This window comes from Cherax quadricarinatus, chromosome 4, assembly GCF_038502225.1.
Source record: "Cherax quadricarinatus isolate ZL_2023a chromosome 4, ASM3850222v1, whole genome shotgun sequence".
In the NCBI taxonomy this organism is placed as follows: Eukaryota; Metazoa; Arthropoda; class Malacostraca; order Decapoda; family Parastacidae; genus Cherax; species Cherax quadricarinatus.
Window position 1 is genome coordinate 29,071,648 of NC_091295.1, and position 13,844 is coordinate 29,085,491.

Below are 13,844 nucleotides of genomic sequence, written 5' to 3' on the forward strand. Positions count from 1 at the left end.
GGTTTTAACCCTTTGAGGGTCCGTCCCGTAGATCTACGGCTTTACGTTCAGGGTCCAAACTGTAGATCTACGTCATGAGCTCAGCTCACTCTGATAAACTGAGTGGTACATTTGGGCCTAGATATGAGACAATACATCTATGTGGTATGTGTGCACCACATAAAACAGATCCTGCAGCACACTGTGTATAATGAGAGAAAAAAACTGAAATCATGATTTTTCAATTAAAACAGCGACTTTGCAGTGTTTTTCCGTATGTTTTTTATAGTTCTATTTGCGATTTCTTGGTCTCATTTGATAGAATGGAAGACATATTACAGAAATTGAGATGATTTTGATTGGTTTTAGCACTGGAAATGGCTTGAAACTGAGCTCAAAGTAGCAGAAATGTTAAATTTTTGCCGATATTCAAGAGTAAACAAACGACCTCACACGTCTAATACACGCCAGCTGGTGGGTCTAATATGCATTCACAAATATGGTGATGATATTTATACAATTATTACAGTATTCCATAACAATAAATCTTCTATTTTTTGGTGTGAATGAAAATTCATTATGTGAATAAAAAATCAAAATGAAATTTATTTGTAAAGCTTCAAAACGTAACTAATGAACAGAGGAAATGTTAGTTTAGTTCCAGGAATACCTACATTGTTTATTCTGGACCCTATTTTGAAATTGGAATATTTTGAACTTTGTGTTAAATTGGCCAAATTAACAATTTCCGATCACTTTAATTTGTAGTTGAAACAGTTGACTTGGCGATTTCTTGTGCTCAATCGATAGAATAGAAGTAATACTAGTGAAATAGCTAAGAATTTGGTTGACTGGAATAATGTAATTGGCCTAAAATGGGAGTCAGTCGGCAAAATCGCTGATTCGTAAATATCACTGACACATCAAAATTCGCGAGAGCATAATTTCGTCAATTTTCCATCAAATTTCGTACTTTTTGTTTTATTACCTTCACAAAAAGATTATCTACCATTTCATAAGAAAAATAACAAATTTTTTTTTTTTAAATTCCTGGACACTGGGGCACCACTTCAGATTTGGGCCTTGGACCCTGAAGGGGTTAAATGTAAGGGGCTTGCATATCCAGCAAACATGTGCAAGTATGTTAGATTGGGGAGAGTTTTAGGGACTATGTGCTATAAAGTGTGAGCAAGGTTAACATTTATGAAAAGATTCAAGAAATCAGTTAGATGGACTTAAGTGTTGGAGGTGGGAAGTATAGTGTCTGCACTCTGTAGGAGAGGTAAGTATTTTACAGTTCATAGGGTTATATGAATTGTGATATCTGCACACCTTTGGCAAGAGAGCAACTTAACAAATGATGAATTTTTTTTTTTTTTTTTGGGGGGGGGGGCTACCTTGGTGGGCGAAAGTTAATATAACATTCTTTTACATAGAAACTTACTACTGTACTCTGCTATATTATAAAACTCTTGAGTTTAATTTATGATAAAATTTATGATTATCAAACACCATACCTGTGATTTTTGTCGGCCTTGGAAGTCTATGTTGAGAGGGTTAACAACAACCTTTGACTTCCCACGACCCTCCAATTGTCCTAGCACCATCACATGTTGCGAGATAACATCGAAAGGAACAATGATGGTCTGACCCACCAGAGAGGCACACCCACCCCCAATTAATGCTCTGATCCTGGAGTCTTGTACCCCACGCTGCTGAAGGAAATGACGGACATTCTCATAGGTGGTGATGTAAGCAATCCCAGAGACTAGCTGAAAGGCACTTACCCAGAAACCTTTATAAAGACCACCCACACCTGTTGAAAAAGCAGCTATTAATTTTTTAAATGTATATACTTTATTTTCTATCAAAGCAATATTCCCTATACTATACCAAAAGTACATATGTATTAATGAAAAAAAGTTACAGGAAACTGCTTGCATAGTACATGTACTGAATGAATCAAGTAATATATGAACACAATACTAAAGTCTTATGACTTATTTTAAGAAAGCTATTGAGAAATGATGCAAGAATAAAATACAAGATCTTGCTCATAAATAGTCAACAAAATTTACATTAAATTATGATAGTATTATTATTACTACATTACATTTACAGATATTTATCACACTTTATCCACGAAAGCAAGGAGAGGAATGTATGAGAGTATGGTTATACCAATCCTCTTGCTTGGATGCGAGGCATGGGTAGTGAATGTTGCAACAAGGAGAAGGCTGGAGGCAGTGGAGATGTCATGTCTGAAGGCAATGTGTGGTGTGAATATAATGTAGAGAATCCGTAGTTTGGAGATTAGGAGGAGGTGCGGGATTACCAAAACTATTATCCGGAGAGCTGAGGAGGGGTTATTGAGATGGTTTGGACATGCAGAGGCTGGAATGAAACAGAATGACTGAGAGTGTATAAATCTGTAGTGGAGGGAAGGCGGGGTAGGGGTTGGCTTGGGAAAGGTTGGAGGGAGGAGGTACAAGTTTTGTGTGCGAGGGGCTTGGACTTCCAGCAAATGTGCGTGAGCATGTTCGATAGGAGCAAATGGAGACAAATAGCTTTTAGGACTTCACATGCTGCTGGAGTGTAAGCAAGGTAACATTTATGAAAGGATTCAGGGAAACCGGCAGGCTGGACTTGATTCCTGGAGACGGGAAGCACAGTGCCGGCACTCTGAAGGAGGAGTGTTAATGTTGCAGTTTTATAACTGTAGTGTAAGCATGCCTCTGGCAAGACAGTGATGGAGTGAATGATGATGAGAATTTTTCTTTCTCGGGCCACCCTGCCTTGGTGGGAAATAGTCGATGTGTTAATAAAAAATAAATAAAAAATATCTATTATGCGTTCTAGACATACCACTATGCCTGCAAACTTATGTATATCCTTATGTTAACATTCTCACTTATACTGTATACCATACTTTATCTTTACACATATGTTCTTATTCACCTTCTTGCATTAGATACATACACCCTTAACACATGCTCATACTATAACAGAACCATCTTTATTATAAATCACATTCTCATAAAACTTTTCTGGGCCCACTACAGCCCTGTGTAAATCATAATGCTTTATTCCAATTTACAGTTTAAGATTTTGTTAATTAGCTATTAAATTCTTTAAGGATTTCAATGTGTCTGAATATCTGCTACATACACATTTGTAACTAGCTGGTTAACATTAAACTAATTTACAAAAGAATTATTTTTTATTTAATCCTTAATCAATCTTTGAAGCATTGTGTATTATGGGAAGAAGACTATTTTATATATACAACACAGGTATTTACTAACAATCATTGACTGTACTTACTAAGGAACTCACACAGCTTAAACATACACTAATGAATAAACATACTTGAATAAAATTCTTATAAGATGACCACAATAATGTAATGCTTTTAAATAAACATATGAAAACAAACTGAATTACTGTACCTTCACATTTGAATATCTTCTGGAATGCATCGAATGTGCCTTTGTAGACTTCAGAGTGCCTTTGGATTTGGATACGTGTCTTGATAACAGTAAATGGATAGAGCATACATCTTACAGAAAAAGAGCTGAGCATCGACAGTGGGAAAAACTTGTATTTGTTCATCATATCCCATTCAATTGTCTGGATATAGTGGCCACTGCCATCAATATTTGGCACACCTAGAGATTCCATGGTTCTTTGTGAGAGCACTATGAGACATCCCTCACCCTATCGTCAGTACTGTGCTACCATCCCTCAGCTTTCATAAAATCACTGACACAGTTATAAATATTTCCAATGTTTATATTAAAATCCTGTATACAATTTTTTGAAGCCATAACATTTATTTCCATATGATGAATTAGTGAATAATCATAAAGTATCAGTGTATTTTCAAACAATAAAACTATTATGACTCACTTTTTACATCTAATATATACAATATTAGAATATATTGTATTCTCATCACTCTTACAAAGTTAAAAATTCAAAACTATTCAATAAACAGTATACTGTATGAACTTACTGTATATAAATAGAGTATATACAGCACTGAGTTTTTCATAAAAAAAAAAAAACTAAACGAAAACTTGTAATAAGAAATATTTCTCAAGCAATACTGGAGTTTACCTGCAAAACAAAAAGTTTCACAAATCCTTAACACAGTACTGTACTACCACTGTTACACCAGAAGTACGTCTTTCGTTTTATAAAATAAAATCTCTCATGTACAGCACAAATGAATTATGATGCTGAGGTGGATTTCAAATTAATTTTCATTATTTCCCATTTTCACTATTATTACCTCACAAACTCCAGACAACTCCTACTGTTCTACTTTTTTTTTTTTTTGTAAATGTATTTGTATATAGATAATGCATCAAAATAGGCCAGCCAGAGGAGTTTTTCAAATATCTTTGTTTAATCTCATTGTGGTGTAGTAGTAGGGCGAGCTCTCTCAGTGATTATCAAACACTCTTGGTGAGAGTAAACGAAGCATATTTTTGTGTCATGATCTTGCTCATAAAAATAATAAGAGAAGGAAACTCAGGTTCATAATGAACATCTTCACATCTGTGGATGTTACTGCTAAACACTTGATGTCATTCACACACCCAACCTGAAAATAGGAATACCGCAATACATACAGTACATGTACTTAATAAGAGTACTAGTGCACTACAATATATTTACAGTAGAGATATTCTAAAGTAATAGGTAAATTTGGTGTACTTGAACTAGTTGAATATTCAATTTTCTTGTATTCACTGTAACTTCCCTAATGGCCATATGTACAATTACAACATTGTTATTGCCTTATTAATCTTAAGTTAGTCTTTAGTTTGCCCAAAATGCTCTGCATATAAAGGGGCTTTTGGTATGTTCACTAAACTGTTACACTCCTTTGTACAAACATGTATCATGCAAAAATAAAATAAAAGAAAAATTGTTTACAAGGAGTGGAATTTCAGTTAGTGATTCATTATTTCTTGTGAAGCATTTCAGGAAAGTCTGCTAGGTCCATTACTACCCACTAGGCAAACCTAGGTAACTGCCTGAAGGCTCTGTTTGATCCAAAGAATGGTAGTAGTAATCCTCCCCTTTCTTGGATCAAACTCAATCATCTCACATTCCTCAGGTGCTGTATGACCCTTATTAATTCAGTGCTTCCCATTAAAATACATAAAAATAATAATAATAATAATAGTAAACCCTTACAAGATTAGTGCAGGTGATGTTCATTTTTCATCGATTAATTTTTTCCAAGAATGCCTGTGATCTCACAGACATTACCAAGTAAGAAGTCTCTGATATTTTCCTACTGGTGAAGTTATCCCATATATAAATTTGGTAAAGCTTTCAACAAGCATGGACCTAACTAAATCCTAAATTACATAGTTGGATAACATAGTTTTTTCAACAAAATACCAAAAACTGCAGCCTAGTGAACTTGCTGATAAAAAAGAATTGAAAAGTCTGATATAATAATACTAATACTGTAATAATAATAATCTTTTCCACAAGTACACGTATACAAGGTATACAGGCCTTGCTGACATCAATGACATACTACTAATATAGAAAGCCCCTTGTTATGCTGAGAATTTAGGGCAAAGTAAGTTTGTCCCCAGGCTGTGACCCACACCAGTTGACTAACACCCAGATACACGTACCTATTTTACTGCTAGGTGAACATGAACAGCAGGTGTCTTAAGAACACACATCCTAATGTTTCCACCCATACTGGGGATCAACCCCCAAGACCTCAGTGTTCAAGCCGAATGTGCTAACAATCGAGCTACAGGATACTTAGATTTTTTACCTACTTTTAGGTAAGCAGTATCAAAATGATTACTACAGATATATTCACAAAGGCAAGACCAAGCAGTAATTATTATCATGACATCTCTGACTCATAAACAAGGCTGTACTTCAAAAGGAAATTGAAAATACCATAAACTCCCATGGTAGCACCATAGAACTCGGCATTTGACTTGATACAGTACTAGTAAAAGGCCCTTGATCCAGGGAACTGGAGCTACTCTCCCTTTCTCTGGATAGAATCTGATGACATCTCACACGTCATATTCCCCAGCTGTTGTATGACCCTTGTATGACCATAACACTTGTCCTATCAAGACCGCTGTAAAAATAATTTATATGTTATCCAAGATTAATAAGTTTTTATTTAGGATTTAGATATGTAGCACAGAACTGTTTTTAAAATGTACATACAGTGGAACCTCTACTTGTGAGTTTAATCCGTTCCATGACCTTGCTCGCAACTGGATTTAATCATTTGCAGAGTCAATTTTCCTCATTTAAATTAACTGAAATGCAATTAATCCATTCCATTGGAATTCTGTGCTTCAATAATTTCGTTAATGTCAACTCTACGGCTTATTTACCTATCTCACTTCATCTACTATGACATAATAAACAATATAAATAACATAGAAACCTGATATATATACTCTAAAATTAATAAAATATGCAATTCATGTAGTGGTATGGGCAGTGTCGATGGTGGACGAGAGTTTGTCTGGAGACCGGACAAAATACTTCTGATCAGAAATGTCACCATATCAAAAACAATATACTCAGATCACAACATAATTGAGGTTCAGACATGTATGCGTGGAGCCCCAGACCGACATAATGAGACTAGTCACGAGGGAGCATTCACCAAATTCAACTTCAATAACAAAAACATTAAGTGGGACCAAGTAAACCAAGTCCTAACCGATATAAGCTGGGAAGATATACTAAGCAACACAGACCCCAACTTATGCCTAGAACAGATTAACTTGGTGGCACTCGATGTATGCACAAGGCTTATTCCTCTAAGAAAAAGGAGGAGTAGATGTAAAATAGAAAGAGACAGGCGCTCCCTTTACAGGCGACGGAAAAGAATAACAGAGCGGCTAAAAGAGGTCAATATATCTGAAATGCGTAGGGAGACACTGGTCAGAGAAATAGCAAGCATCGAACTTAAGCTAAAGGAATCTTATAGGAGTCAGGAATCGCGGGAAGTACTAAAAGCCATAAATGAAATCGAAAGAAACCCAAAGTATTTCTTCTCCTATGCCAAATCAAAGTCGAGAACAACGTCCAGTATTGGGCCCCTACTTAAACAAGATGGGTCCTACACAGATGACAGCAAGGAAATGAGTGAGCTACTCAAGTCCCAATATGACTCAGTTTTTAGCAAGCCGCTAACCAGACTGAGAGTCGAAGATCAAAATGAATTTTTTATGAGAGCCACAAAATTTGGTTAACACAAGCCTATCCGATGTTATCCTGACGCCAAATGACTTCGAACAGGCGATAAATGACATGCCCATGCACTCTGCCCCAGGGCCAGACTCATGGAACTCCGTGTTCATCAAGAACTGTAAGAAGCCCCTATCACGAGCCTTTTCCATCCTATGGAGAGGGAGCATGGACATGGGGGTCGTCCCACAGTTACTAAAAACAACAGACATAGCCCCACTCCACAAAGGGGGCAGTAAAGCAACAGCAAAGAGCTACAGACCGATAGCATTAACATCCCATATCATAAAAATCTTTGAAAGGGTCCTAAGAAGCAAGATCACCACCCATCTAGAAACCCATCAGTTACACAACCCAGGGCAACATGGGTTTAGAACAGGTCACTCCTGTCTGTCTCAACTATTGGATCACTACGACAAGGTCCTAAATGCACTAGAAGACAAAAAGAATGCAGATGTAATATATACAGACTTTGCAAAAGCCTTCGACAAGTGTGACCATGGCGTAATAGCGCACAAAATGCGTGCTAAAGGAATAAAAGGAAAAGTCGGTCGATGGATCTATAATTTCCTCACTAACAGAACACAGAGAGTAATCGTCAACAGAGTAAAGTCCGAGGCAGCTACGGTGAAAAGCTCTGTTCCACAAGGCACAGTACTCGCTCCCATCTTGTTCCTCATCCTCATATCCGACATAGACAAGGATGTCAGCCACAGCACCGTGTCTTCCTTTGCAGATGACACCCGAATCTGCATGACAGTATCTTCCATTGCAGACACTGCAAGGCTCCAGGCGGACATCAACCAAATCTTTCAGTGGGCTGCAGAAAGCAATATGAAGTTCAACGATGAGAAATATCAATTACTCAGATATGGTAAACACAAGGAAATTAAATCTTCATTAGAGTACAAAACAAATTCTGGCCACAAAATAGAGCGAAACACCAACGTCAAAGACCTGGGAGTGATCATGTCGGAGGATCTCACCTTCAAGAACCATAACATTGTATCAATCGCATCTGCTAGAAAAATGACAGGATGGATAATGAGAACCTTCAAAACTAGGGAGGCCAAGCCCATGATGACACTCTTCAGGTCACTTGTTCTATCTAGGCTGGAATATTGCTGCACACTAACAGCACCTTTCAAGGCAGGTGAAATTGCTGACCTAGAAAATGTACAGAGAACCTTCACGGCGCGCATAACGGAGATGAAACACCTCAATTACTGGGAGCGCTTGAAGTTCCTAAAACTGTATTCCCTGGAATGCAGGTGGGAGAGATACATGATTATATACACCTGGAAAATCCTAGAGGGACTAGTACCGAACTTGCACACGAAAATCACTCACTACGAAAGCAAAAGACTTGGCAGACGATGCAACATCCCCCCAATGAAAAGCAGGGGTGTCACTAGCACGTTAAGAGACCATACAATAAGTGTCAGGGGCCCGAGACTGTTCAACTGCCTCCCAGCATACATAAGAGGGATTACCAACAGACCCCTGGCAGTCTTCAAGCTGGCACTGGACAAGCACCTAAAGTCGGTTCCTGACCAGCCGGGCTGTGGCTCGTACGTTGGTTTGCGTGCAGCCAGCAGCAACAGCCTGGTTGATCAGGCTCTGATCCACCAGGAGGCCTGGTCACAGACCGGGCCGCAGGGGCGTTGACCCCCGGAACTCTCTCCAGGTAAACTCCAGGTATGTATATGGCTTATTTATCTATCACAGTTCATCTAATATGACATAATAAACAATATAAATAACATAGAAACCTGATATATACTCTAGAATATATATGTGGTGGTGGCGGCACCACATATATCAAATGAGACCAAAAAAAAAATGAGAATACAACAATAAAAACCATACGAAAATGCGGCTAAGGGGTGGCTGATTGCTGAGAAGTGAATTCCATTATTTATGCTTAGATTTCTTTCATTTTTGGTGTACATTAAGAAGAATCTTTCCATCATACATTGCCCAAGTTTCAATAAGATAGTCTAACAAACAAATGAGATACAATTCCCTAGATCAAGAGCAAGAGCCCCTCACCAGCGTCAAGGAACCTGCCTTGAGGTGTGCTCGCTTATGGAAATTTTGCTCGCGTATGGAAACAAAAAATCGACCCATCAACTGCTCGTATTTGGAAAAGCTCACACCTGGATGCGCTCGCAAGTAGAGGTTCCACTGTATATATTTAGCCTAGGATATCTCAACACTGGGGTCCCTGTGAAATCTACATCATGTGCTTTTGTGTGTCCTTAGGGCACTGTAAATGAAAACTATATAAACATTATGCACAAACCTTAAAAAAAGGTTACAACATAAAATGCTTAGACAGGAATAGACAAGGTGGTGGGGTATGTGCCTATGTAAGAAATGACTTAGCTTACAGTCCAAGCCCCAATTTGAATGGCAATAAACTGGAGATTCTATGGTCTGAGGTATTGCTGCCCAACACCAAACCTATCCTAGCAGGAACTAGTTCCCCCCCCCCCCCATCTACGAAGAGTTTGTGGAAAACTTTTCAAGAGTCTTGTCCAGAATTGAGCACAATTGTGAGAATAATACTGGGAGACTTCAATATCTGTTATCAACAGCAAAATAACAGGCTTGGCAAGAGGTATAAGCAAATTCTGGGATTCAATAGTTACACTCAACTAACTAATGCAGTAACCCGAATCACACAGTTCTCTGCCACCACCACACTCGACCACATACTTTGTAACTGCTCTGATAACTTTAGTCAGTCAGGCATCAATACCACAGGTCTTAGTGATTATTTCATCATTTATTGCACCAGGAAAATCATTAGAGAATGAATAGGCCTACACAGGATAATAAAAATGAGGTCATCTAGAACCTACAGTAATGAAATACTGGTAAACAGATTACACAATTGGACTGTGATAAGTTGCACGGACATAAACTGAAGCCTAGGAAACATTCAAAACCATGTTCACTGCCTTCCTTGATAATATTGCATTAGTTAAGAACATAAGAAAGAAGGAACACTGCAACAGGCCTACTGACCCATGCAGAGCAGGTCCATGTCCCCCCCCCTGGATTAGCCCAATGACCCACCCAGTCTGGTCACCTCCACTCAAGGAAGGAGCACAGCACCAGACCCAGCAGCACAAGCTAGTCAGGTCCAACTCACACCCACCCACACCCACTCATGTATTTATCTAACCTATTTTTAAAAATACACAATGTTTTAGCCTGAATAACTGTACTCGGGGGTTTGTTCCACTCATCCACAACTCTATTACCAAACCAGTAAAGAGGTTAGGGTTAATGAAGAAGTCAACCCTGGACAACTGCTGAGATATGAGATAATATCTAATTCAGGGAACAGTTGCTAAAAAGATTTAAGGTAAACAGACAGGATACTCCAGGGCTAAATGAATTCCAAAGGGCTAGGGACAGATTGCAGGCTTATAAAAGGAGCAAAGGCAAGGCACTATTGCTCAAAAATCAAATACATGTACAAGAATAACCCCAGAAAGTTGTGACAACAACTAAAACAGCTGAGGAATAGCCAAAAACCCATAGATAGATCTAACGTAGTGCTAAATATCAATAACAAAGTACAGTATGCCACGAAACAACTGAAGTGGTAAATTGTTTTAATTCATACTACACATGTTGCATCAATCCTAATAAGTAAACTGGTGGTTGCATCAAATACCTTTAACACAAACTCCAATAAGTTTAAAGCATACTACACTAATAAAGGCATTACCCCAAACAGTTGCTGACTAGTAGATGTATCTTATGACTTCGTGTGAAAAGAACTAAGAAAGTTAAATCCAGCTAAGAGCACCGGTTCAGATAACATTCTAGCTAAGTTCCTAAAAGATGGTACCCTTGAACTGCCAATCCCCATTACACATATAATAAATTTGTGCATCACCAATAATACCATTCTGGAGGAGTTCAAGGAGGCTCGAGTTACTCCTAACTTCAAGAAAAATAGTAGGTCTGATGTCAGCAACTATAGGCCTGTTAGTATACATGTACTCATCGTGATGTCCAAAATTCTAGAGAGGGTGGTGTAGAGTCAAGTAGTTAAGTATCTTAATGACAATAACATTCTCCCTAGTTACCAACTGGATTTTAGGAGATCTTACTTGACTGACACCTACATAATTAATCTGATGGACTACCTGAGAATTGAAATGTCGCTAGATAATCTCATAGGTATGGTAACCTTAGACTTGCAAAAGGCCTTCAATACGGTCAACCACAACACATAATGTAAGAAACTACAAGCTACTGGCATAGTTTCTGTAGACTTGTTTAAATCCTACCCGAGCAATAGGAAACAAATTGTCATAATCAATAACACAGAATCAGAACCCCTGCCAATAGCATGTGGGGTTGCCCTAGGCCACGGGCGACCAGGCCCATGGCCTGGTAGTAAAAGCTCTTGCTTCACACTCTGAGGGTCCGGGTTAGATTCCCAGCGAGGACTGAAACACTGGGCATGCTTCCTTACACCTGTTGTCTATGCTCACCCATCAGTAAAATGGGTATGCGGGTATTAGTTGACTGGTGTGGGTCGCATCCCGGGACAAAAATTTACCTAATTTGCCCAAAATGCTCTGCATAACAAGCGGCTTTCTATGCAGTAGTATGTCACTGATGTCACCTAGGCCTATATACCCTGCAAATGTACTTGTAGAAATAAAGATATTATTATTATTATGTTATGTGAATGACATGCCCATACGTATCAAGTGCAAGTTTCTGTTGTATGCAGACAATAGTGCTCTGTTAAGTGTCAGGTAAAGACCCACAAGATATAGCAAATGCACCATCACTAGAACTAGAGTCCTGCAGCAAATGGTTAATAGACATCAAATTATCGTTACACCTCAGGAAAATGGAACCATACTCTTTGGCACGAAAAATAAACTGAAAAAGGTAAATAATTTTTATGTCCAGTGTAATCAGAAACACTTTACTTCAGTATCTTCAATGAAATATCTGGAAATCCCCTTTTACCCAAGCATGTCAGGAGAACTTATAGGGAACAGTGTAGTAATGAAACCAAATGTCAGACCAGTTTCTGTACACAGTGTCTACCTACTGAGGCTCACCGGACCCTATGTCTAGCTCTTACATCATGCCATATGGATTACTCTTGCTCTTCATGGTACTCTGCCTTAAGAAAAAACTGAAAGATAAACCACAAATCATCCAGAACAAAATGGTGAGATTCATCCTGGACCTGAGTCCAAGACAGCATGTAGGCCAGGATGAATTACAACAACTGGATATGCTGAATATTGAAGACGAGTAAAACAACTGAATTTAAATCACCTTTGTAAAACTGCTCACAAGCTGTGTCCAGAATATCTTGCTGCCAAGTTCATCAAGGTTGGGAACCAAAGCAATTATTGTACTAGGGGAAGAGAACACAACTTTGTAGTACCCACAGTTAGTGGTCAGGCTTCAAACACCTTTTATTATACAGCAGTAAAGGAGTGGAACAGACTGCCTGCACATGTCAAAGTCTGTCACAGCATGAGCCAGTTCAGGAAGAGAGCCAGAAGGTAGGAAAGGAATTTCTTGCATAGCTAACATGCATTTATCTGTGACCCAATCCTCTCTTTAATGTTAATATAAATAACTATCTCCTCTTATTTTAACTGCTTTTCACATAGTTACCAGTTTTATTTTTTAAGGTTTAAATAAGTTATTACAAGGACCCCAATGGAAATAAGTCACGTTGACTTTTTGGGAGTCCTTAGTAATCTACACATATGCTGCTATGTATGATAATTTATATAACTATACATATGTGTACCTGAATAAAGTTACTAACCAGCTTATGAATGGAACACCTAAATAAAAACTCAAGTCACCCACAATAGTTTCCCAGTATCTAAATATTCTTTCATTTTTCTCTAACACTTAATAAAACCCCAGACGTACGGTAGAGCTTGCACTGTGTTAAGTGTGTGTGGAGGTGACGGTGAAGGTCTTACCATTATAAAACACTGAGAGGGAGGACACAATGTGAGCTTCCCTGGCCAGCCATGGTACCCCACACACTGTCCTATCATCTGCATCTCATACCTTCATAATACAATTTTCTATATTAATATACCACTCTTCTGCAATGTTTACACTCAGTATATGATTACAATTAATATAATGATAATTTTAAACTTGTTATAGTATTCTGCTCTGACAGAGTTACATAATGATAATGATTCTCGAATATGAACAATAGAATCGGATTCAGTCTTCGTCTCCTGATCAGCTGTTCTTATTTTAGTTCATTAAATAATTATGGAAGATAGGCATCGTCTTCAATTGCTTACATTAATTACTAATGCAGACTTTATCTATATACATTAACTATTATTACTGTGTGTTCCTTAATGTCTGTCATGTTTACGAACTTCGTTATTGCGTCATCCTGTAATAAAATATTTTTATTACAGGTATTTTTATAGGAGGTAAGATAGGTAGACATCAGCGGTTATACATCCACAGTTTACTAGTAACTGCCTATTTGTAAATACTTGGAAGAGGTTGAACTTCAGCTCCTGGCCCTGCCTCATCAGTGTCAACCATTGAGGTGAAAT

General features: G+C 38.1%; 1 protein-coding gene across 6 annotated transcripts in view; it reads right to left on the bottom strand.

Moving 5' to 3' along the window:
• LOC128684553 (solute carrier family 25 member 44) overlaps nt 1–13,383 on the bottom strand; it is a 49,872-nt gene extending 36,489 nt beyond the window's left edge. The window contains exons 1-4 of one of the 6 annotated variants that reach the window (XM_070095502.1): nt 13,239–13,383; nt 4,099–4,588; nt 3,429–3,782; nt 1,497–1,795 (exon numbers count right to left, since the gene is read on the bottom strand). In XM_070095502.1, the coding sequence (XP_069951603.1) occupies nt 1,497–1,795; nt 3,429–3,660 (531 nt within the window). In that variant the 5' untranslated portion in view covers nt 3,661–3,782; nt 4,099–4,588; nt 13,239–13,383. Of the gene's footprint in view, nt 1–1,496; nt 1,796–3,428; nt 4,589–12,570; nt 12,631–13,185 lie in introns of those variants that run through there. The other 5 variants (XM_053770808.2, XM_053770811.2, XM_053770809.2 and 2 more) reach the window with 5 other exon arrangements.
• Nucleotides 13,384–13,844: the final 461 nt, after the last annotated feature.